This window comes from Pyrus communis, chromosome 13, assembly GCF_041283825.1.
Source record: "Pyrus communis isolate YQ-2024b chromosome 13, ASM4128382v1, whole genome shotgun sequence".
Lineage (NCBI taxonomy): Eukaryota > Viridiplantae > Streptophyta > Magnoliopsida > Rosales > Rosaceae > Pyrus > Pyrus communis.
Window position 1 is genome coordinate 9996327 of NC_142577.1, and position 23817 is coordinate 10020143.

General features: G+C 36.0%; 2 protein-coding genes and 1 long non-coding RNA gene across 4 annotated transcripts; all 3 read left to right on the plus strand.

Annotated features, from left to right (window-relative positions):
* Positions 1-836: 836 nt before the first annotated feature.
* LOC137737734 (diacylglycerol kinase 3) lies at positions 837-9045 on the plus strand. Its single transcript, XM_068477285.2, has 12 exons — positions 837-1314; positions 2125-2247; positions 2365-2502; positions 2582-2667; positions 4229-4319; positions 4823-4895; positions 5351-5433; positions 5815-5885; positions 6440-6517; positions 6867-6954; positions 7434-7550; positions 8577-9045. The coding sequence occupies exons 1-12, from the start codon at positions 961-963 to the stop codon at positions 8739-8741; spliced, it is 1467 nt and encodes a 488-aa protein (XP_068333386.2). The 5' UTR covers positions 837-960; the 3' UTR covers positions 8742-9045.
* A 1572-nt stretch (positions 9046-10617) lies between these two features.
* Positions 10618-13873, plus strand: LOC137737325 (uncharacterized). Of its 2 annotated transcripts, XM_068476772.2 has the most exons (6): positions 10621-10781; positions 10910-10936; positions 11052-11114; positions 13302-13380; positions 13465-13510; positions 13643-13873. In XM_068476772.2, the coding sequence occupies exons 1-6, from the start codon at positions 10740-10742 to the stop codon at positions 13650-13652; spliced, it is 267 nt and encodes an 88-aa protein (XP_068332873.1). In that variant the 5' UTR covers positions 10621-10739; the 3' UTR covers positions 13653-13873. The 2 variants fall into 2 exon arrangements, with proteins under 2 accessions (XP_088539634.1, XP_068332873.1); XM_088683508.1 differs by lacking the exon at positions 13643-13873 and having other exon boundaries at positions 10618-10781; positions 13465-13514.
* On the plus strand, positions 13870-14097 carry LOC148691738 (uncharacterized). The gene is made up of 2 exons (XR_015955311.1): positions 13870-14007; positions 14042-14097. It is a non-coding gene; the product is annotated as an uncharacterized LOC148691738 (long non-coding RNA).
* The last annotated feature ends 9720 nt before the right edge of the window (positions 14098-23817 follow it).

Genomic DNA, 23817 nt, shown 5'->3' on the forward strand with positions numbered 1-23817 from the left:
TCTTCCTTTTTCTTTCTTTCTTTCTTTCTAATCACACGGGCTATATTTTGACTATTCTATCACCTCAAGGGGTATTAATTCACGTAGGCCAAATTTCAAATTTCAAATTTTTAGTGAGGTGCAGGTAGAAATTGAGGTGAATTCAAATAGGAGGTGATGTTTAAATAGGAAAAATTCTGATCGGAAAATGCAATTTGTTATTTGTGAAATTTGCATTCGAGTTTTGACTCTATTGAGAGTTTGAGGGAACAAGATTCTTTACCCTCCTATTTTCATCTCCTTCTCTCCTCTCTTCTCACAATTTCTTTTTGTCTTTCTCTCTAAAAAATTAATACAAAATGTTGACATGACTTAATCATAACTATTTAAATAGAAGAGAAATAAATGAAAGAGAGATTAGAAGGAGAGCAAATTCTCTTTCGAATTTGAGATAGATGTCCTAACTATAGGGGCTACGGGTCTACTGTATCCAAAATTTTGTGTGTCCAATCTGATTTTGTGACATGTTTAATCTTATTATTATTGCTGCCAATATAAAATTTAAAATCGTTAATGTTTTGTAAAGTTTAATAATACGTGTCATAAAATCAGATTGGACACACAAGGCATATGAGGTAGTACACCACGTGTTATTATATAAATTATGAGATATGTGTGTTAAAAATTTTAACTTAAAAAATAAAAATTTTCATCACTTAAATAAAAACACGTTACGTACTACTCGTATTCCTTTCACGATAAAATATTTCTCGACAGATACAGCAAACCCTGGCCAACTATAGACGGCCAAGAATAGAAACTAAATAATATATTATTATTCAATAATTAAATAAAATATTGTTGAATAAAGCTGGGAGCCACGTTATTCTTCTCCCATTGGCACTCTGGAAATTCAATTACAAACGCGCTTGGTAGAGAGGTAGAGAGAGACAAAAAGCAGAGAGAAAGATAGAGGGCGAAATGGATTCTCCGTCGACGTCGACGACGCGGATCACCGCGCGATCGTCGATGATCGACTCTTTCAGGGGCTGTACCCTATCGGGTATGACGATTGACAAGGAGGAGCTCAAGAAGAAGCTCTTGATGCCGCAGTACCTCCGCTTCGCTATGCGCGATTCTATACGGTTAAAGGACCCAAGAGCCGGCGAGAGCCGCCTTCCGGGAAGTCGAGACCTCGTCGCCACTGCCGCCGTGGAAAATGTGGAGGAAACGCCGCCGGAGTCGCCCATGGTTGTGTTTATAAATCCGCGAAGCGGTGGAAGATACGGGCCTATGCTCAAGGAGAGGCTCCAATTGCTGATGGGTGAAGAACAGGTACCCTTAATTTCCTTCAAGTTAATTCGATTGGCATTGACTGCACCCTTTGAATTTTGGTTTATTTTTCGTTTTTTTTGCTAGATTGATTTATTTTTCGTTTTTCTGCCGACCCATTTGAATTTTTTGGGTTTTCTGGCGACCGATTTCAGAATTTGATTTATAATTTAATTTTCTCAGGAACTGGAAAAAAATCCATTTATGATGTATGTGTGCGTGCATGAATTTACGTGTTTGTGTCTGTTTTCCTTACTGCTTACGTAGGATTATGGGGGATTTTTGGTTAAGTATGATAATTATTGTCCTTTTTTAAAAAAAGAAAAAAAATTGGTTTTTGTGTGTGTATATTTTACCTTAAGGGGTGAGTTTTTTACTTCGATAGTATGTGTAATGTTATGAACATATTGTGGTTGTTCGGAAGTGAAGGATTTATCAGGTTTGTTTTAAATAAAAGGAAGCAGAGGAAAGTGGCGTTGGATTGTTTTGCAATCTTTGCCAGTTAACCTTAGTTCTGTTTGACCGATACGACTATAATGAGGTTAGAAATGCTTTGATATATCACTGAACAGGGTTGGCTAAAATGGTGCCATCATCTTCTTAATCAGGTTTTAGATTCAATTAAAATTGAATTCCCCCTTGTGATTTCACTTGTTTGTTGAATCGAGTTCAGTAGACAAAGTGGTTACTGTCTACTGAAGAAACCCTTGTGATTTCGCTTGTTTGTTGAATCGAGTTCTGTATAGGGTTTCTTCATATTTGTCTTTAATCTGTGTAAACTATTGCTTGAATTGGAAATAATTTGTCATGCAGGTTTTTGACCTCTCAGATGTGAAGCCTCATGAATTTGTTCAGTATGGGTTGGCTTGTCTAGAGTTATTGGCTGATGTTGGTGACGTTTGTGCCAAAGAGTGTCGTCAAAAGATCAGGGTTATGGTACGACATTGCGGCACGTTTATTTAAAGCTCTATTATATGATCATTCTGAGTTTAGCATCTAGTGAAATCCTACAACATTTAAGTTTGACATGTAACATTTTGGAATTTTGGGCAGGTTGCAGGGGGTGATGGTACAGTCGGTTGGGTACTTGGTTGCCTATATGAACTCAACAGACAGGGTTTGGAACCAGTTCCTCCAGTAGGAGTTATTCCACTTGGCACGGGAAATGATCTTTCCAGGAGTTTTGGTTGGGTAAGTTTTGTAATGAATTTTTAGTTTGTGGACGATTTTTCTTGCATTATTGAGCAATGGGTACACATATTTTCACCAGGGTGGTTCATTCCCTTTTGCATGGAAATCAGCCATTAAAAAAACTCTATTCAGGGCTACTGCAGGTCCAATATGCCGTTTGGATAGGTAAGCTGTATTATTAGGTAATGGTTGTATGTCTTCAATTAGAAGGCTAGTAAAATGAAGCCTTTCTCTAATCATGTCCAGTACATGATTTTGCCTAGCTAGTGACTTAGTGGTCAGTGAATTTAGAAGTTGTGTGCAGCTATTGTACTGAAATTTAATTTGGTTGAGGATCTCTAGTCCTTCACTGTGAATGTTCATACCTACAATGTAAGATTAATTTTAACTGTTTGATGTGTTTTTGAATCTTGACTTCAATCAACTCTGCATTTCATCTTTGAGTGCATTCCATATCTGTGCATGTGTGTCACTCTCATTTGCTGGTTCAGTTTTGTTAGAGAGTTGATTGCATTTGAGATGTGGGTTCCTTCTTTCCCCTCTTTTCCTTTGCAAACTATGTTGTGGTTCCAAAACATAGGGAATTGAGTTTAAATCAATCTATTGCATTCTACTTGTAGATTTTAATCCCCCTTAGTTGATCTTATTTATTGATAGTCTCCGTTGTTATGCAAACTTATAAGATGATGCTTTGTGAGTATATGAACAATAAAATAGACACGCCACACTCAAACACAAAGAATTTAGCGAGGTTTGGTGAACTTTGCCTACTCCTCATGTGATCTCTCCTGAGAAATCACCTGCACTATGGAGAATAACAACTCGGTTACAAGAACGTATTGAAAACCCTTATGCTAAACCCTGAAGCCTTGCTTTAGATCTCTCTAATACTCTTTGCTTTCTACCTTGTATTCTCTGTGCTGTTTTTGTGAATAAACAGCCCCTAACAAGCTTAGTTCATAGACTGATGGTCACGTGCCTTGCAAGTATAGGCTTCTTGAATCCTTTTAGAATAGGGAAAACTAACTTAGTTCCTAATCCTAAACTGATTGGGATTACAAAGAAAACCTATTTCCCTATTTTTATGGGAAATAACCAGTGCACATTCCTTTACTTCTTTCCCTACACCAATTGGAAACCTAAACCTGGTTGGCCTTGGTATTTTGACGAGCCAAATCGCAACATTACTAACATCCTTTAAAATGTTTTTGATTTTCTTCTTTCCTTTATTTGGCCCCTTCTAAAGGAAGAGCGCAAAGACATTTTATTCTTCTGTACATTTTATTTTTCCTAAAAGGATCTTACATAATAAATCTTTTTACCTAATGGATATTTGGTATTATTTATTGGTCACTCAGGATTTCTGTTATGGTATAGGCAAGTTTAACGTTGTGCTTGTAACTAGGTTCAGAAAGAAAGTGATGAAAAATAAAGAAATATATATGAAGCTTATGGTAAGGTTCCTTTTGGTTTGCAAATATTGTTATAATGAATAATGAGAACCTACATAGTTTCTCAAATGTCTATTGAGTTTCATTTGTTATTCTCTCTCCCTCTCTAGTTTAATATGATATGGCCCATTATTTTGTGCATTTCTTGTATGTATATATTTTGGGATAAGGCATCATTATTAACCAACTCTGATGGTATTTAACAGTAACACTATTTTAGTTCTTGTTTGTTCCAGCCAGCAGTTTTATTTATATTTGCTTTTCTTATGGTGCAGTTGGCATATTGTGCTGTCAATGCCAGCCGGTACAGAAATGGAGCCACCCCATTCTTTGAAGCTTACTGAAGAATGCGCTCTTGATGAGACTGTAAGTCTAGTTACTCTTGACGAGCTACTCTTATTGGGTAACCTTTTGAATTCTTAATTTCTACAAGTAATAGTTTTATTCAGATGTCAAATACTGTGAAAATACGTGTTCTTATTTTTGAGTTACTTTACTGGGTAAAATGAATGTTTATGTTGCTCAATTCTTGTGAACTGATGACATTATCTTTTCTAAATAAGATAATCTATTGGAAACTAAAAAAAGACTCTTTCTGGCAAAGCAATTTATAATATTATTTTGAAAAATTGAATATTAAGTTCTGATGAAAGGCGGCCTTCATATCTCCATCATCACTTTTACCTCTTTTTCTCTTTGTGTAATCTTTATATCGTTAACTTCTTTGCACTCAATGAATCTTTATACGATTAAATTTTATTCTAATTTCTTAAGTTTCTGACCTGACAAGCTTACTAGAATCACCTACATCACATGCCAAAGGATACCATGATTTTATACCATATGTTTGACACATTTTATTACCGCAGGGTTTGGAAAAAGGGGATTTGCCTGAGAAATCTACTTGCCACGAAGGAGTGTTTTATAATTACTTCAGCATAGGTATGTTGACTTCATTGGTGTAGGGTTTTATTAGAACACATATTCTAAAGGGTGTTCGTACTAAGCATTTTAGTAGAATGTTAAACTAGAATTATCATTGTATTGAACGCATATACTCTTGTGTTCATGCCATGTTTTTTTCTTTTCCAGTAAGGAATTTCACTTCTAGAGATCACCCTATTGTATTCACAATGGATTTAGTTGGGTAGAGTTGCATATTCTACATATATTGTTCGGGTGTCAAGATGTCCCTTGCGTCTATATCTTTGAACAAATTTCTAGATGTCTTGAGTAAAGAATGTTTTACATCTAAATCTAGGCCTGTTCCCTAAACCCCTTTACTTCTGTTTGCAAAGATATTCTTATCAGAGAAAGATGATTTTTACAATAAAAATATGTTTATTAGGTTATTGTTCTCCTTTACATGATCCTGTTTTCGTCATTTGGTTATACAGGAATGGATGCCCAAGTTGCTTATGGATTCCACCATTTACGAAACGAAAAACCGTATCTTGCACAAGGTCCAATTTCAAATAAGGTCTGGTTGAATGTCTTTTTTCTTTTATATATGATTTGAATATCCATTGGGGTGCAGTTTTATCAATGATTTAATTTGCATGGCATTGTCGGAATATTAGAGTTGAGAACACTGTCCATTTAAGCAATGTGTATAATATTTTCCTTTTTGAACAGAAGAAAACATTGTTAGAAGCTTGTCTGCCTTTTTTTTTTTTCTTCTTATAAGAATACTAGGAATATTATAATGTGAATTGCACATTTTCATTCATTTTTACATCCAATCGAATCTTTGTATTAAATGATGAACCAAAGAATATTAATCTGTTTTTTGTTAATGAAATGCGGCTTTATTTGATAATGAACAGGCTTTATATTTTGACTGATCTATGTGTTATTGCAGTTGGTTTACTCAGGTTATAGTTGCACTCAAGGTTGGTTCTTCACACCTTGCACTAGTGATCCTGGTTTAAGGTTTGATATCTTTAAACTGAAGCAGTATTTATTTGCTTTGACGGTTGCTCTTGTTGTTATTTTTTATGCTAACAATTATCTACATTGATTAAAAGAGATTTCTCTTTTGATTTGACTCTAATTTCTTTTTTATTTTCTAATATGACTTTATTAAAATTGGATTTTGTTTTAGGTTCACTTGTAGTTCTGCTTCCTGTTGAAAGAACATAAAAAAGTTGTCCCATAATTGAGAATTATACATCCTTGAGTTTGTGCAGGAGGGTAAATGCAAACCCCTCCCCTTAAAAAAAAAAAAAAATGTTTTCACGCCAGAGGGGAGCAGTGTGCTATGCAATCTACGGTTCTGGACAATTTTTTGCCTTATTCATTGTGTTTGCATCCTGTTTTGTTCTTTTGTTGAATCACATAAGCAGCAAGAGTGTAAATTATCAATTCTACATGTGGAGGCTAACTTTTACATGCAGAGGCTAATTTTTACATAATGTAAAATTATCCAATAGTTTTAGTGCTCTCTGCCTCTTCTGATGTGTATCCAATTATTTTTCTGGTTGTAGGGGGCTAAAGAACATCTTAAGGATGCATGTCAAAAAGGTAAATTGCTCAGAGTGGGAGCAGATTTCAGTGCCTTCAAGGTACACTTTTTTGTTTCTTAAATCTTTTAGGGGTACAGTTCTGGAACATAGTTTTCTTTGCACATATAGTAGCTCTTGGTAATCTCTTTGGTTTTTCTAAGCATGCCACTTTTTCTTTTTCGCCTTTTTATTTTAAACAAGTCATGTATCACTTGAACCCAGGAAAAGTATACTATATATCACTCGTAGTCATCTATATCTGTCCACATGTGCGTATTTGTTCCTTTATTTTTTATTTTTCCCTGAACGTAGAATAATTTAGAATAAAATGCTTGCAGACATGGAGTACTTTGAGCAAATTTTGTCCGTTATTTGCAATAGCTTATGTTGTTATTTTATCTTCTTTCAGCGTACGGGCAATTGTTGCTCTAAATCTTCATAACTATGGGAGTGGAAGAAATCCGTGGGGTAATCTGAAGCCAGAGTACTTGGAAAAGGTATTATATAGTTTATATACGAAATTGTGTGGTGTTTGCCCACAGCATTATGTATATATACACTTCAGCAATGAGCTGAGTAATAACTTAAGCCTTGAATAATATCTAACAGTGGCTAACTAGTCATAGCAAATCTAGTCAAACAGTTTTGACTACGAGCTAGCGGACTCTGTTGTACTAGGATAGGCTTTCAACACAAACATGTTTTGTTTTGTTGTTTGTGTTTTAAAGGTGTGAACTTTACTTGTGCAAATTTGTGTCTTGCATTTGTATTTTGTTAAATGCCTGGAAGTCTAGTTCATGTTTGTATACAAGTTACTTGGTTTTCATTAATTTTGTTTACACCGGATATATGTTAGTAGAATTTAAAGTTTTGATTATTATGCAACTTTTATTCAGTGTGCTCATTAAATCATGCTTATCGAGTGACTGCTGAGTTCCAAGCTAATAATAGTTATCTTAAAACTTTATTGTTTCAGAGAGGCTTCGTGGAGGCCCATGCTGATGATGGCCTTCTTGAAATTTTTGGCCTGAAACAAGGATGGCATGCATCTTTTGTTATGGTGGAACTCATCTCTGCAAAACACATTGCTCAGGTACAGCAACAGTGTCTTTCTTCATCCTATCATGTCAAGTTTTTACTCTTTAGCATGCAAAAAGTTTATGCGTTTTAGCATTTTCTTTTTTTTTTTTTTGAACGATGTTATCTACACTAAGGGAGGAGGAGGGGTTGAGCTAAGGCTCACAATGGGCTAGTAATAATGTAGTTTAAATTTACCTTTGGCGATAATCGAACCTAAGACCTCAAAGTGAAGAGGAATACCAATAGACCGTTGGTACTAAGTGGCGCGTTTTAGCATATTAATAGCACCAGAATATTATTGTAAAAATATATGAATTTTTTGTGATGCGTTTTTGAACTATTGAATAATGACATTTGCTTTAGTGTTATCTTCTGCGGATTAAATTTTCTTCTACCTAATGAATTTATAGGTGATGCATGAAATTTTAGTCAAATATACCCCTGTGATGCAGGAAAATATTGATTCGTCTCATGAGCTTGCCTAAAAAACAAGATTATGATGCAAGTTGTTTATTTCGTTGTGTACATGCATATAGAGGGTTTACTTGAGCGAGAAAAAAAAAAAAAAAAAAGGAAAAAGAAATAAAATAGTTGCAAGTGTGTATTTGTCCTAGTTGGGAATGCTGCAGCTGTTTCCTCTGGGTCACAGCAACGAGAGATCAAAAAATATATCAATTGTCTAAAGAACTTCAAAATGCAGGACAAAACGTGTGACAGATAAGGAATTTCCATCTAATAAGCCCTGCACCATGATTGTACCACACTAACAATATAGTTTTTTTGATGCAGGACTTATTAGATTGAATTTCCTTATCTGTCACACGTTTTGTGTTGCATTTTGAAGTTCTTTAGACAATTCTCGAGATATATATATATATATATATATATATATATATATATATATATATCTCTTTGTGAAGTAGTTGTACCTCTGGTTTTGCATGTTCCTTTCTGCAGATTGATTGCCATTGTAGATTTTCAATGCTCTATACTGTACACATGCATCATGATATGAACTTAAAAACTTGTTGGTGATTAGGCGGCTGCAATTCGGTTGGAAGTTAGAGGTGGGGAATGGAGAAATGCATATATGCAGATGGATGGGGAACCATGGAAGCAGCCAATGCACGAGGAGTATTCAACGTTGGTGGAAATTACGAGGGTTCCGTTTCAATCACTGATGATTCATGGAGACAATCACTGAGATGATTAAGGAAGAAGACTCAGCTCTTCTAAAGCTGGGCTTGTACTTGGGTTGGGTGCGATCCTCACCTGAGAGTTTGTAAATTGTAATTCATTGGTATATGATTCTCTACTGCGGGTTGAAATCTTCGTCAGTTTTTCTGTTCAGCTGCGATATAAGTAGTTTACATTATCTAGTGGGGATTAGTGGGTCAAAACGTTGTTAAGCGAAAAATGTATTGTGTAGGATTCCTCTGTTGTTGTTATAACTTATAGATTTCACATTTTTGCTGGTTTCGTTTAATATATTTCTGTTTTGATGGGCATTTAAACAGTGTTTAAAATTTCTTCGATATGATCGATATTTCCATGAAAATATTCAAAAAATCAGAGAAAGATATGGAAATGGGGGGGTGAAACTTCACCTTATATCGGAGAAACTCTTAAGTTTAGATCAAAATCGACAAATATCGTCCATATTTTTTACACATCTGTTAAGTACCAGAGAAATTCTTTATTTTTTGTTCAAACCAATGCTTGACAATTTCTAAAGTTTCATTTTAAACTTCCATCGTTTCCATCAAAGGCAACCGATATCGATATTTGATATTTCCGTTGATAATTCCACAAATTCGCATATCAATATTTCTAACGATATCAATATTTTAAAAGAAAAAATAATGAAAAGAGCTTTAAAAGTTTTAGTTTTAATAAAAAAAAAAAAAACCATGTTATAAGTTTTGTTTCATGATTAGTACAAGGCCCATATTAAACTAGTCCAACTAAAAATGGTCTAACTATAATAAATTATGATTTGTCGATTTTACCCCTAACTTTTTTAGGTTGAGTTTCAGATTTTCATTGTCAATGAAGTTCATCGTTGTTTTGCAGACCTTCTTCTTTTTCTTTGAAACAAAAATATAGATCCTCATGCTACTTAATTTATATTAGGAAGTATTATTGGCGCTCCAAAAACCTCATTCTACACTCCTCACAAGTGTATTTTTCTTTCTAAATATAGAAAGTTTGGAGTGTAGAATGAGAATTTTGGAGTACCAATAACAATTCCATTTATATTTTGTATTATTTCGTTGAAATGTGATCGTTGTTATTATTCATAGTGTATTGAGATACTGTTTTTAAATTTTTCTTCGTCAGTGGAGTTCATCGTTTGTTTCTCATGAAAATAAATTTGAGATCTGCATGCTATTCAATAATAACGATGAGTCACTGTTTTTAAACTGTGAAAATAAACTGTCTCTGGATTTTAAGTAACACTGTTTTTGGAATCTAAGTTACTATTTCTAGAATCTAAGTCACTGTTTCTGAAACCTAAGTTACTGTTTCTGGAATCTAAATTTAAGCTTCTCGCTTTCTTCAAAAGAGAGATTTTCACATCTTTTTCAGCTTCTCACGCACTCCTCGTTACCTTTTCCTCTCTTATTGAAGAAATCAAACTCAAACAACGAATAAGATTAAATAGAAGTTTGTGAAAAGTTAAAAATAATGTGTTTATCATTTCTCCTTATTTTATGAGCTTGGTTGAGAATGTTTTTAAAATGACTAAAAGTGTTTTTGGAGAAAATATTTTTGGAACCAATCTTTAGTGAAAATACAAGTAAATCTTAAAAAAGCTTTTAAATTGTTTCATGGAAGAAGCACATAAGTGGTGCTTCTTACATAAAACACTTCAAGTGCTTTTAAAACCTAAACTCATTTTTATTAAAACGCTTTCAATTATTGTAAAAACATTTCCAAATAAGCTATATTTCTCCGGACCTCATGTTTATTGCCCATGAAAAAAGAAATGGGCTTGACTTTTGGACTTGAAAAATAGGCTGTTGGCAAAAGTGCTTATGGAAAATATTGCGATTTCAATATAAAGGGCGGGTCGGTCATTAGACCGCCGACTCTCTGTTATTAGTAGCAAATACTCGGCACTCGCTAGGGTTTCAATTTCAGAAGTCCCCCGTCGACTAAAACTCTTTCTCAACCCTAAGCCCCAACGAATTTCACAGCCATGGCGAGCGCTAAAGTTCAGAGGATTATGACCCAACCCATTGTACGTTTCCATCTTCACCTTCCCTTTCTCTGGTTTGTTCTACGTTTTTGTGGTGTTTTTAATAATTCACTGACAAATTTTCTTCTTTTTTCAATTTTTTATTTTGAATTTTGGGGGTTTTGCTGCAGAACTTGATTTTCAGGTTCCTTCAAAGTGTAAGTCATCTCTTCCACTCTAATTTGTTGATTTTTTCATCTGGGTTTCTTTGAAAGTTCGCCTCTTGGGGGTTTTGACTTTTTATTTCTACTTTTTGGAAAATTTCTGTTGCAGAAAGCTCGCATCCAGATTTGGCTCTTTGAGCAGAAGGACCTCAGGATTGAAGGCCGAATTATTGTAAGTTTGTTTTTTATTTTTATTTTTTCCGCAAACAAAATTTCAATTAGGCTCAACTTTGGTTTTATAGTTTTTTCTGTTGACGTTGCTGTACTCGTCATGACCTCTTTATCTTTGATTTTCGGCATATGGATAATTTTTATCTGCTCCAGTTGCGAATTCATGTCTTGTTCTTCCATATGATATGTTAAGTGAATTTTTTTTAATTTCAGTAATAGTTGTGGTCAATTTAACTGTTTCATTGAGTTGTTCTGATTGTTGTCCCTTTCGGATATGTGTTTTATTTCAATTTCTTATTTGCTCATATAATTTAGTATGTGCTGTAATTGATAATATTGTACATTTGAGTTGGTAAATATTTGGGGTTTTTTCAGTTATATTAATTTTAAAGACATAATTATCTCCTATGATGGGGGAGGCTCCGGGCCCGAAGAAACAAAATTTTAAAGACATAATTTGGGGGAGAGGGTGCATTGTGAGTGACTAAATTATGCATTTAATATAACTGAGTTAAACATCTATATATATCACGATTATTTGTTAGATGATATATCTTAGGAGTACTGCAGGGTCTTTTTAGGAGTCATTTGTATTTTGTGTAATGAAGGTGCAGAAGTAAGTTCTTCTGTGGCGAACCATTATTGTGCTCGAGTAAAACATAATTTTTCGGATTTTGGAGATTACTAGTTTTCCACATATTCTATTTATCATTGAACAGTTAGTCTCAGTTTGTAAAGCATGTTTCCCTTGTTGAGACATGCTTTTATGCTGTACTGGTAAGGACTTTGGCAGGACTCACCATAATAATATTATGGAGTCCTTGTTTGAAGCTGCAACCGTACTTTTGGGGAACCATTACAGCTTCAATTTATTTTTTTTATTTTTTTAACTATGTTAAGCATCAAAATATTTTGTCTACAATATAGATCATAAGATAGTACTACAGGGAATAGACTTCTATAGCGCTGTTAGCATCAGCTGCTAGCATCACCACTCACACACTCAATATTAAGACGAAAAGTGGCATGTAGTTTTTCGCTTTAAAAAAATGAGTTTTACTTGGCCAACTTAAAACCCTTACTGTTATAGTTATTTACATACTGCCATTCTCATCCTCCCTTCTTCCTTTCCTCCCACTGCCCCATTACCTGTTGCCTCATTCTCAACATCTCTACCTTCTTCCACTGTTGCCCTCGTCCACTCCCTTTGTCTTCCTTGTCTGACAAACCCTAAATTAATATGCATTGGTTTTAGCTTTCAAATTGAAAACATTTAACCTTCTTTTGACTTTGTTTACGGGTCTCAACAGATTAACCAGCCCAAGATATTCCTATTTACATACGTAGAAGAACAGGAAATTTGGAAGCCAGGCCAATAATATTCTTTTTTCTGTTCTTTAACTTTCTCAGTCGCCAAACATAACCAAGGAGGAAGACAACGGGTTGGGGTTGAAGGGATTTGGAGGAATAGAAATACTGGACCAAAATTTATTAAAAGGAAAAAAGAAAATTGCACATTAAGGGAAGAGAAAAGGGAGGGGTCCGAGTGGAGGTGTTGAGAATGTGGATCGGAGACCACAGGGAAACGAGCCGGTGGGACGAAAGGGGGATAGGATAGACAATGGCAGTGTTTAAATAACTGTAACAGAAGGGGCTTCAAGTTGCTGAGTTATGTTCAATTTTTAAAGAGCAATACCACATGCCATGTGGCGCCTTAATATTGACAGAGTGAGTGAGCGATGTTGCTAGCAGCTGGTGCTTCATTGCTCTAGACTTCCAAGTCTTGATTTCATATAGGGCCATTGGTACTTTTCCTATTTGTATTTTTTACTAACACCTTCATATAAGAGCGCGTTGGCAATAATATGGTTGCAGAAATGTATAGAATAGCTGGAGCTGTGTTTTAGCTATTGATAATTCAACTTGATTTATGCCCTTTCGAATTTTAATTGATCCAAATTGATGAAATTAATCACACATGTCCTCAAGTTGTGGGTCTAAAGTGTTTGAAATGTAATTGATCCAAATTGATGAAATTAATTATACATGTCTTCAACTTGACTGCCATAATTGAGAAGGCGACATAGAAATGTATGAATTTTCGTTCTCATACATGCATATTCTCAGCGTATATTATGCTATCTGACCAGATTGTCTTTCTTTCGTTGGTGGTGATCTGTATTTACAGGGTTTTGATGAGTACATGAATTTGGTTCTGGATGAAGCTGAAGAAGTCAGCATCAAGAAAAAGACCAGAAAGTCATTAGGTGAGTCTCTTCGTCTTGTGATCTTCTGCTACTTTGTTCTTCTGCAGTCTCTAAATTATTTCTGTTTTCTTTTAATCTTTTCAGGAAGGATTCTTCTCAAAGGAGATAACATTACTCTGATGATGAGCACGTAAGTTGAATCTGTGTGTTTGCATTAAGATACATATCTTGCCCTCTCTCTCTACCCGTGTATACAAATTTATTAATGTACATATCACCATCCCTCCCCCCTATTGTCTAATAATTTGTTTTCAAATCCCAGGGGGAAATGATGGCCAACGCTGCAAGGGCTTAAAATGAAGGTTACAGTGCTTTTTGAATGCGATGGGGGCCGAGCGATTTTAGATTTACTGCTGTTGTAAGACGTGTATTTGGATCAGTAGTGGTATGTATTAGTATTTGCAAGTGGTATCATTAAACCTTGCGTATTGATTGCTGACCTCTATTTTTACCATGCCGAATTGTTTATGCTTAGAGCTTACATTTGATTGCACTTGTTAGCCTATTTTCATTAAACCTTGTGTATTGATTGCTTGGGGGATATGGGTAATGCCTACATCTTTGAGTAACCGTTTTAAACGGGAAACAAGTCGTTTGTATTGTCTTCCCTGCTTGACGCAAATCAAGGTTGGTTGTGTTGAAAAAACGAAAGAAACTGAAGGTTCCGTTATTGCATCAACTAGACTCTTGAATGAAACATTTGTTTTCGTTTGCTTATTCTTATTAGTCGGGGCCGATGTTCTTGTTTGCTTTGTTTTTAATGGATTTTGATGTCCAGATCATTTCCTTATGATTGGACATGGATTACTGTTCGTTTCATGCTTTGAATTGTTTGTTCAATTAAGGTTGTCATTTTTGCTGTATTGACACAAGGTTGATGGGTTGTTTCTTTTCCTGTCTAGTCTAGTTGGAGAACAACCTTTCCTATTTTTTACTCATGTTTCTACTTTTGAAACCAATGGATAATATGATTCATTTGATAATTGATACGACGCGAGAGCGTACGTGCGGCCGGGGGCGATTGGTTAAAAATGGTGCCGTGGCACATTTTTGCCTAATTTGTGCTGTCGAGTTTTGTTCTTAGCATTTAATAAGGATAAAAAGGCTAAGATACTCTTAATTTTGTCAAATTATTTGTCCATTGTTAATTAAATTGAGGATATTTATGATTATTTTGGTCTTTATTTATCAAGAATTTTCACAAAATGATTAAAATGAGTGATGGTGAACAAATTCAGGGACAATTCTCTATCGATTTCAAATCTTAGGAATCAAATTGCGGAGTTCGCCAATTTCAGGGATCATTTTGGTTAAAAAGCTGTTTCATTAAATTGTTTAAATCTCAGTAGTTACGTCAATTTTATAAATCATTTTGGCTAAAAAAACAGTTTCATTGAGCCGGCTGGAGGTGGAGGGATAAAGTGCCCTTTGTGGGGCGATTAAGTCCTCCAATCCCATTAGCAATAATAATAACCAGGATGCCGTCTTTGGTTTAGTGGAATTCGGTTTCTACATTGTTGGAACAAATCCTTCAAATTCCTAGTTGGTTGTTTTTGGTTTTCGCGCTCAAGCTAGTATTCTCACAGGAGTTGAGATCGAGCGAGCTTAAAAACTTCAAACTCAATATTGAGCTCAAGTTGTTTCAACTTATTTATTACCCTAATAGGATTGCAGTAAAAGGTTGAAAGCAAGCCAATTTTGTATCCATGAGGAGGTTATTATTTAACAGAGGTGTAGCTATAGTAATTATTTCTGACTAAGTTCTATCTATAAAAAGTAGTACAATAATAGTGGAAGTATGCATACATTAGGGAAAAAAAAAAAAAGAAACATCTCGTCTTAAATAGCTAGCGCATATGCGTATGGTTGGAAAAATATGTAGAAGAGTCAATTTGAAGGTCTTGGTGACAATTATCACTACGTGGGGACAAGTTTTTTAAGACAAGACTGACCTTTCAAATCGAAGATAGTCAATCTATTAAGGAAAACAAAAAAACCATAATTCAATCTCAAACATGACCTTTCATTCCAAGCAAACTTCGTGAAAATAATCTAGTTTGAGCTAGCTGTCTCATGAAAAAAGAGCTGCTCATGAGTTTTACAAACTGAAATACTAATGTTTAAGATCAACTTGTTTCCTATGAGGTCAAACGTAGGCTAGGCTTGTTTTTTTTTTTTCCAAACTTTGACGATTTAAACACAAACTGAACCTAGTGCAAACTTTAACTGTTTCAATCCGATTTACAACACTCCAGAGTTCAAATTTCTTGAAACAAGTTCGTTGGCTTGGAAGAAAAAAACAAGAAATGACGATAAATTTGAAATAAGGTATCAAAAGTCTCTTGGCTATTAACAGAGATTGGTACTAAAAGTGGAGTCGTGTTGTTTAAGGAAACTGATGAGTAACAAAATACGGTGGACGTTTACCCAAAAAAAAAAAAAAACAAACCGGTGGACGTTGATGGCTGAGCTAAAACCTTCCACAAGGAAAATTCCCACCATTGTTAAGCAAATCCTTTTACTTGTGGTTGATATAGCAACCATACAACTTAGTTTAATGTTACTTTGTAGAAATCTTACCTACTAAAATAACTGGCTCAAATTCTCCTTGCACTATAACCCAATTTTCCAACACTTAGTATTACGGTCTAGTGATATTTCTCTTCACTTGTAAGTGAGAGGTTTTAGGTTTGATACTTGTCAAAAGCAAATTTGAATCACATTATTACTAATCCATTGTGAAGTTGAGCTTACCCCCTTTCCCTCTTAGTGTAGATAATATTGTTTGTTAAAAAAAATAAAAAAAAAACCCAATTTTCTCAATTACCAAACAAAAGCAAAAGAGCTAGTATTCTTCTTCACTTGTAAGTGACAGATCTTAGGTTTGATTCTTGCCAAAGGTAATTTTGAACCATATTATTGCTAGCCCATTGTAAAGTTGAGCTTACTCCATTCCTTCTTAATATAGATAATATCGTTTGTTAAAAAAAAAAAAAAAAAAACCCAATTTTCTCTGGAACCAAACAAAAGAAAAAGAAAAGAACAGTTATCCTCTGGCTAGGGTGCCAGGGGCACTTGGTTTAATGGGGCCCTAGAGGAAAAGAGGAAGTGGGATATAGCTTTGTTGGGATTGGGCCAGGGTGTGGGATGAAAGCGACAGATTGTAGCCCATGGGCCGTGGTGCACCTTGCGTCGTATAGCTACCAATCTGGTGCCATGTGTCTACCCTTCAGGAAGCAAAGTGCTGTGGATACCTTTGTCTTTTTAAGTCACTAGGGTTGCTGGTTACTGACTCATCCTCCACGAAATATATGTCACATCTAAAATCTAACCACTCCCTTCCTCTTCCACTCTACTACAAATGCAATTCAAGGATTTCTAGCTTTGTGTTTCCCCTTCAACATTCTAATTCATTTGGATAATGAGGAAAACCTCCACCATATATTTTCTCTTTCGAGTACAAACAAGGGTTTAAAGTAAATTCTAAATGTAGAAATTGATTATTTTTTAATCTAAATTCTTGAAATTTATTCAAGTAACGGGATGGCTCAGAAAATGGATTAGACTTAGATTAGGTCAAAAGATTAAGTTTTTTGTGAATGACCAATGTTGAATTCCATGAATGACCAATACTGATATTCTTAGCATATATACATCATCAATATCAATATACCAAGAGTATTCTGAATATTTCTTGATGCACGGTATATGTATACCATGACTATATTGATGTTCATGATGAGTTAAAACACATACTTATTTGATACGTATGATTTGTTACCGACTCATTGCATATATTTGGAGTTTTTACCTAAAATATATTGTACGTACTCGATAGAGGATAAGTTCCATAGATTTCTCCATGTTACCCAGAAAGAAAGCAAGATGAGACACCAGGATCTTAGAGACTCGTAGACAACAAGAGCTTACCATAGTGCAGCCACCTCAGACACATATTTCAGGGTTCTGATGCTACCTTATCATATTCGAAGCAAGATGGGTAAAGTGCTGTCCTACTTGTACCTTGCCTACCTTATAAGCACCTCCTATTGGTTTTTCCACGAACCAAATCACAAAGCCTAGCCACTAATTAGTTTAATAAAACAATTCATCGTTTGGTACATCTTATCTTGGATCTTGATTAGTGTATAGCTCGCCAATAGGAGTAAGAAATTTGTTAATCAAGACTTGGTGAGGAAGGGAGTTGAAAACCATTTTCAAGTAAATATATAATTACAAGAGCAGAAGGAGTAAGTGGGATTGGGCGACACATTGTCATGTGAAGTAAGAACATTATTTCAAATCGATGATTTTGACATGGCCATGGCGTTAGGTCGACGTAATATGCTGCAAATGATTCTTGGACGAAAGTATAAAGAGTGGGAGGCCACCATTATCATGCATAAGTAGTGCCCTTTGGTTGATTTTAACCATTCTTCTTCTGATTGCACTGTTGGATATCACTCTCCAAATCACTCCACTCCATTAATTGGATATATATGTGGATATGTAGGATACACCAAAATCGACTTTGCAAGCACGTATACACACTTAACAAGTTTGTAAGGCTCCTAACTTCGGTAATACTGCACTTATCGACTCTAATGTTAGAGTTCGACTCATACAATTAGAGAGAAATATCATTTGGTGTGTACGGTTGTACCTTAGTGGTTGTTGGAGCCTGCTGCTTCATCTTTATACTCTTGATTTGTTTGCCTTGTTTGGTTTTTAGTGTAGATCAACTTTTGTTCCTTTTCATCTCTTTAGAGGGTCAAAAGGCATAAGGAAATCAATATATAGGGGCATTTGGACCACATCATAACCTTTACTTGACCAAGATGTTCTGGTGTCAGGTATAACAAAAGCTGGCCTGCTCGATCCAACACCATATGCATCTCTCTTATAACTCAATCATTGCCTTCAAGTGCCTTCAAGTAAATATAGCGAGTCAGATCACGTTGTAAGCAAAATCAAGTTTACCTGATAAATAAAAATTTGTTAACTGATGTCATCATTTAACTCCTTTCATGGTCCGTCCGTTCCTTTCCGCCGCATGATGATTTAGGCAATTACCTAGCTCTCATTCCCTACAATGACAATGACAGTCACTAATAGATCTCATTGCATAGATCGATATTAACACTCTGTTAATCATATTTGATTAGTTATAAATGAAGGAATTGGGGTTCCACCATAAAACTAATTGGTAATATAGGAAATAGTCAAACCTCTTATAAGCCCTTGCAAGGTTTCTCTATTTACCTATATGAGATTTTTTTTTACCTTCACATCCTCACACTCCTCCTCATGTGTTGCGATTTTCAGGCAAACACAGACAACTCGAATTGGATGGTGTGGAGCACATGCGACCGTTGGGCTTCACAACACGAGAGTCAACCAGCTTTGCTACAATGAAGGAATTGAGATTCCACCATAAAACCAATTAGTATTATGGAGAGTAGCTTAACCTCTAATAAGCCCTTGCAAAATTTCTCCATTCACCATATTAATTAGCTTCACATTTTCACAATAGTGTCTTAAATTAATTTATGCTTTAAAATTGCGAACGTCAAATGTTTATGAAGATTACCAACTATTATCTTATCGTTGGGAAATCACCGAACAGCGCAAGCTGGCCTTCAGTTTCTTCGTGACAAGGCTATTTTAAAATTGAATTAATTGGAATATCACCTGCTCAACTTTGAATTGTAAATTAGTAATTATTAAGCATTTAACTTGTTAATTACCACTTCAAATATTTCTATAGCGTCTTACAATTATTGTGTTTCTTTAAAGAGGCAGCTTTGTCATCTTTGGAGTCCCTTTAGGATTTGTACGTGGCTATCTTATCTTTTCTTTATTTTATGGGATTATATATTGTAATCACGTCTGGTTTTAGCTTGCTGATGAATTTATCTTATTATTACGTACGTACGTAGGCTGCATGATGAATTTGTCATAGATGTATGATCGATGCTCATATAATAACTTATGTGCCTTCTCAAACAGTCTCTCTCACATACGTGACTTATGTATAGTTTAAGTCTACCACGTATTCCATGCATGCATGCATATATATTACACACCTCTATTTGATTCAGGCATCATTTATTCTTTTTGATTTATTCAATTCAATAGTAGAAATAAAAAAGAGTGCGTGAGAAGTTAAAAATGATGTGTGAAAATCAATTCCCTTTTTTGATTTGACACTGAAACTAAACTCCACGATATGCCATGTCATATGTGCCATTTAATCACACTTGAATTATGAATCTAATTATAAAGTTGCATATTTTAACTTTTTATTATATGACGAGCTTTAGAGGAAAAAAAAAAAGAAAAAAAAGAAAAAAAACAAAAACAAGAAAGGGCCTCAGTTGATGATGATGTGAAATCCCATTCCTGGATTTCACTATTTAAAATTACGTATTTTTGTATTATTAATTTCAACGTATTTATATTTACGACGTATATTTTTTTGATAAGTAAAAGAACGAAAACACCCTTAATGAACTAAATGGAATTCTACGTGGTCGTATTTTATTCCTACATATTCTTTCAAATTTCCTTACATTTTTGGGTGGTACGTGTCGATACGAATGCGTGAGCGCAAATGGAATGGAATTTGGAGTTATAAACAAACAAAGGTAGGGGCAAAATAGTCATTTTGCTATGAATCTGGAAGGTTCCAGATTTGTGGGAGCCTTGTCTTGGTGAAAGGAAGCCATGTGAGTGGCTGGGAAAAGGGAGACCAACCAGAGAAAGGAGGGGACAAGGAGAGAGGAAGAAGGCAGCCCAATGGGAAGAGAAAGAAAGAAGGGGAAGGGAGAGAGTGAGAAGCACTAGATTCTCCATCCTCGCTTGTTTCTCCTTGCGACCCGAATGCAACCCGATGGGTTGCATGGTTTCTGATGAGATTTTAGTCGATTTCTCCTGCGAAAATCAGCAAACCACCACCACCAAATACCTTAGCGCCGTCCCTGTTTCCAATTTCATCCAAACCTGACTGGGTTTAACCCCAGTTTCAAGAAGAACTGCACCGATGGGTGCCACAGACATCGACGACAATCCACCCTTTTCGGAAACACTTACCTTCGATCACCACCATCAAAACACTCATCTAGAGGCCATGAACAAAGCCCAAGCAATGGTGGAGGCATTGGAGCGCGTATGGAGGTCGAATCGAAGTACACCCAAAACTAGGGTCCTGGAAATTCGTGGGAAAATTCAGGCATTTCCCGACCGATTTGGACTTCGACTCAGGTATGAAACTTGCTCCACTCATTAAGATCTACATTTTTATGAAATTTGGTAATTTTTGGAATTAGTTGAATTTTCCGGCAAGCTGGGGTGGCCGGCCGCCGAGTGCGGCGGCGTGTGGGCCGAGACCCCACCTACCCTTCCTAGACTAATTTGGATACCCTAATTCTATATGTGACGTCCGATTGATGAAATCTTGTCGTATGACTATAGTTTTAATAGAGACCGCCACTTGGCCATTAGATGAATTTACAATCCAACCATTGGATCGTTACCAACTTTAATACATAATAGTACATAATATTTGAGGACAATAGGAACTTACGGATCCGGAATCCCATGTATGGATCTTCCCGAATTGGATTTCTAAGTTTGTAAAATCAAACGTTGACTATCACTTGAATTTGCGATTGGTAGACATTTAACTGTTGGATCATAACGAAGTTTTAGTATGTTGTTCTAGAAGCATAATGTGGACTTTTGGAAGATATGGATCAGAAATCTAATAGGTGGATCTTTCGGTTTGGATTTCTAGGGTTGTGGACCCTACCCTCGACCTTGATCAACGATTGACTTTTTAATCAACTAGCCTGAGTTCTTCTGGTGTGTTGCTAATCTTAGAATGTTGTTGAGATTCTATGGAGCTTATTGTGCTCAACATGATGATGTGTCTTCCTCGATTAATGTGCACCTTGATTTACGTACTGATGGCATCACATTGTGATTCTTGTTTATTTTATGTGATTTGACTTGTGTATTGAACTTGTTGTGGAGTGTGGTTGATTTGTATGTTTGGCCTGATGTGATAAAATGTGAGGGCTACGAGTGGACCATGAACCCATTGTCATGGGGTTTGTTGCTTCGAGACTTGTTTCACATATCATATCATTATTCCATTTCTTGTTTCGTTGAGCTTTTGTATTTTGAGTACTTGTTTCATGTCTTCTTCTTCGGGCATTGCTATATTTGTTGGACTTCTACTCGGTTCCGTTGAGTGATCCAGAATTGGGTTCTGCTGGGCTTCCGTTGAGTGGTCAGATTCCCTGCTCAGTTTGGATTCCGTTGAGAGGTCCAGAATCCCTCATGGTCAGCAATTCCATTGAGTGGTTCATAATCATATCCAGTTGAATTTCATTGAGTGGTTTGATATGCATTGTACTCCGCAATTCTGTTGAGTGGCTCAGAATCGTATCCACTCGGATTCTGTTAAGAGGTCTGAAATCCCTTATACTCCACGATTCCGTTGAGTGGTCCGAAATCTCGTTTGGTACTTTGATTCCGTCGAGTGGTTCAGAATCTGATGTTGATGGATTTTGTTGAGTGGTCTGAAATCACATCATTGGATTTGTTGGTTCCTTGGATTGATTTCAGCTTCAGAGATGTAGGCTTCGGCCGAACTGTGTCGCTCTAGCCTTGCATTTTGGTATATGGTATGTGTTATTCATTGATGTGATTGTGGAATGATGTTGGTTGTGATTGTTGTCATTATGATTAGACTCGTTGACCAATATGGCTAGAGATTTATGTTGCGCTTCGTCGAATGTTCCTCGTGATGCTGCATACCTGTTGTGTGGTATTATGTTAAGACATAGTGATTTATGCGATGATTGTTCGAGTGTAGTGAAGGGTGAACTACAAATGACTTGATCCCTTTTTAAGGTACGTAGGCAGTCTAACGAGGAGGTTAGATGACACACCCCAACCTAGATCAGGGCATGCTGGCCGTCACGTGGAAGTGACGTAGCCATGTGCACAGTGCGGAAGCTAAAAACAATAATGTAAACGTACTAATAATTTAAAACTAGCAAATATACTGTGATAAAGTATGTGCTAGCAAAAGTAAGACGCTGAATTCAGAGCTTTAAGCCTACAGCAGTCCAAAAGAACCGATACAACAAAAGTGCACCCGAAGGTGACCCTACGTAGGTGAGTGTCTGTCAGAATGCCGGGACGTCCTCCGGGAAAACCACCAAACCCGCTAAGCTACTAGAACCTGGAGGGGCGCAAAACAAAAGCGTGAGTGGGCAAAAACCAAATCTTTGAAAATCAATTCATAAAATGCATTCTAACCCCTCGCCGTAAAACCTGTAACTTAGGTTTTCTCGCTCGTTTTTCAACCGTTTTTCAAGATTTTTGCACCATTTTAACCCTTAGGACTAGTAGAACACGATCCTACAAGTTTTAAGGCCTAAAACTACAAGAAAATACCTGTCCAACTTTCCAAAACTCGGCCAACTTCGAACCAAGCTTTCCCGACGTCCAAATTTGTCCAACGAAGCACTCCCAAGCTCCTGGGAACCTCACAAACACAACTACAAGCTTCAAAAGTCCAAAAACAAGCTAGAATAAGTTTGCATGAACAGTAGCTAAAACGGACATGGCGATTTCGACGTGAAAACGTCGAAGTTCTTACCTGAAAATGGCACCACTGGACTCCTCTCAGCCTTACAAGCACGATGGTGGTCTTGGATCCCTCGATCTGTGATGTTTTAGGGTAGTTGTGTGTGTGTCCGTACGTTTGTTTGAAGAAGAAGAAGAAGAACAGAGGACTCGGGGGGAGAGAGAAAGAAAGAAAGAGACAGAGGGTGAGGGAGAGTGAGATAGTGTGGGTGTGTGGCCCAACACATGTCCACACCACACAAAACATCCAAAAACAACCCAGGGGTAAAATGGTAATTTCACACGTACGTTTCCGATAATTCCGGAACGGGATGTCACATTAGATGCAGCCATTAAGTATACGAAAATTTTTACGCAATTTGAACCTTGAATTATGCTTTGTACATATTCCGGAGGCAGGGTATGTTAGATATATTGATACTTGGTGATATCATGTATCGATCCTGGACGTATGTGAGGATCGAGACGTGACAAATGTTGTTTTAATTCTTTTGATTTAAGAAAGAAAATAACGAGAGTCGAATTCTTATCACATGAAAGTAAAATATTCTCTCGTCATTGTACCTAAGTGAAGTTGGTATATACGCTACGAGTGGCTTCTTCAAATAGGTATAATAAGATTTAGGATAAATCTCAATTTACTACTCTCAAGTTTTGTGGTTTTCAACATTTAGTACATGAAGTTGTTTTTGTCCCAGAGTCATTCCTAAAGTGTTAATTTTGAAATAGTCTCATATATCTGTTAGTCTGGCTATTAAGTCTCCCCATTACCTGGTG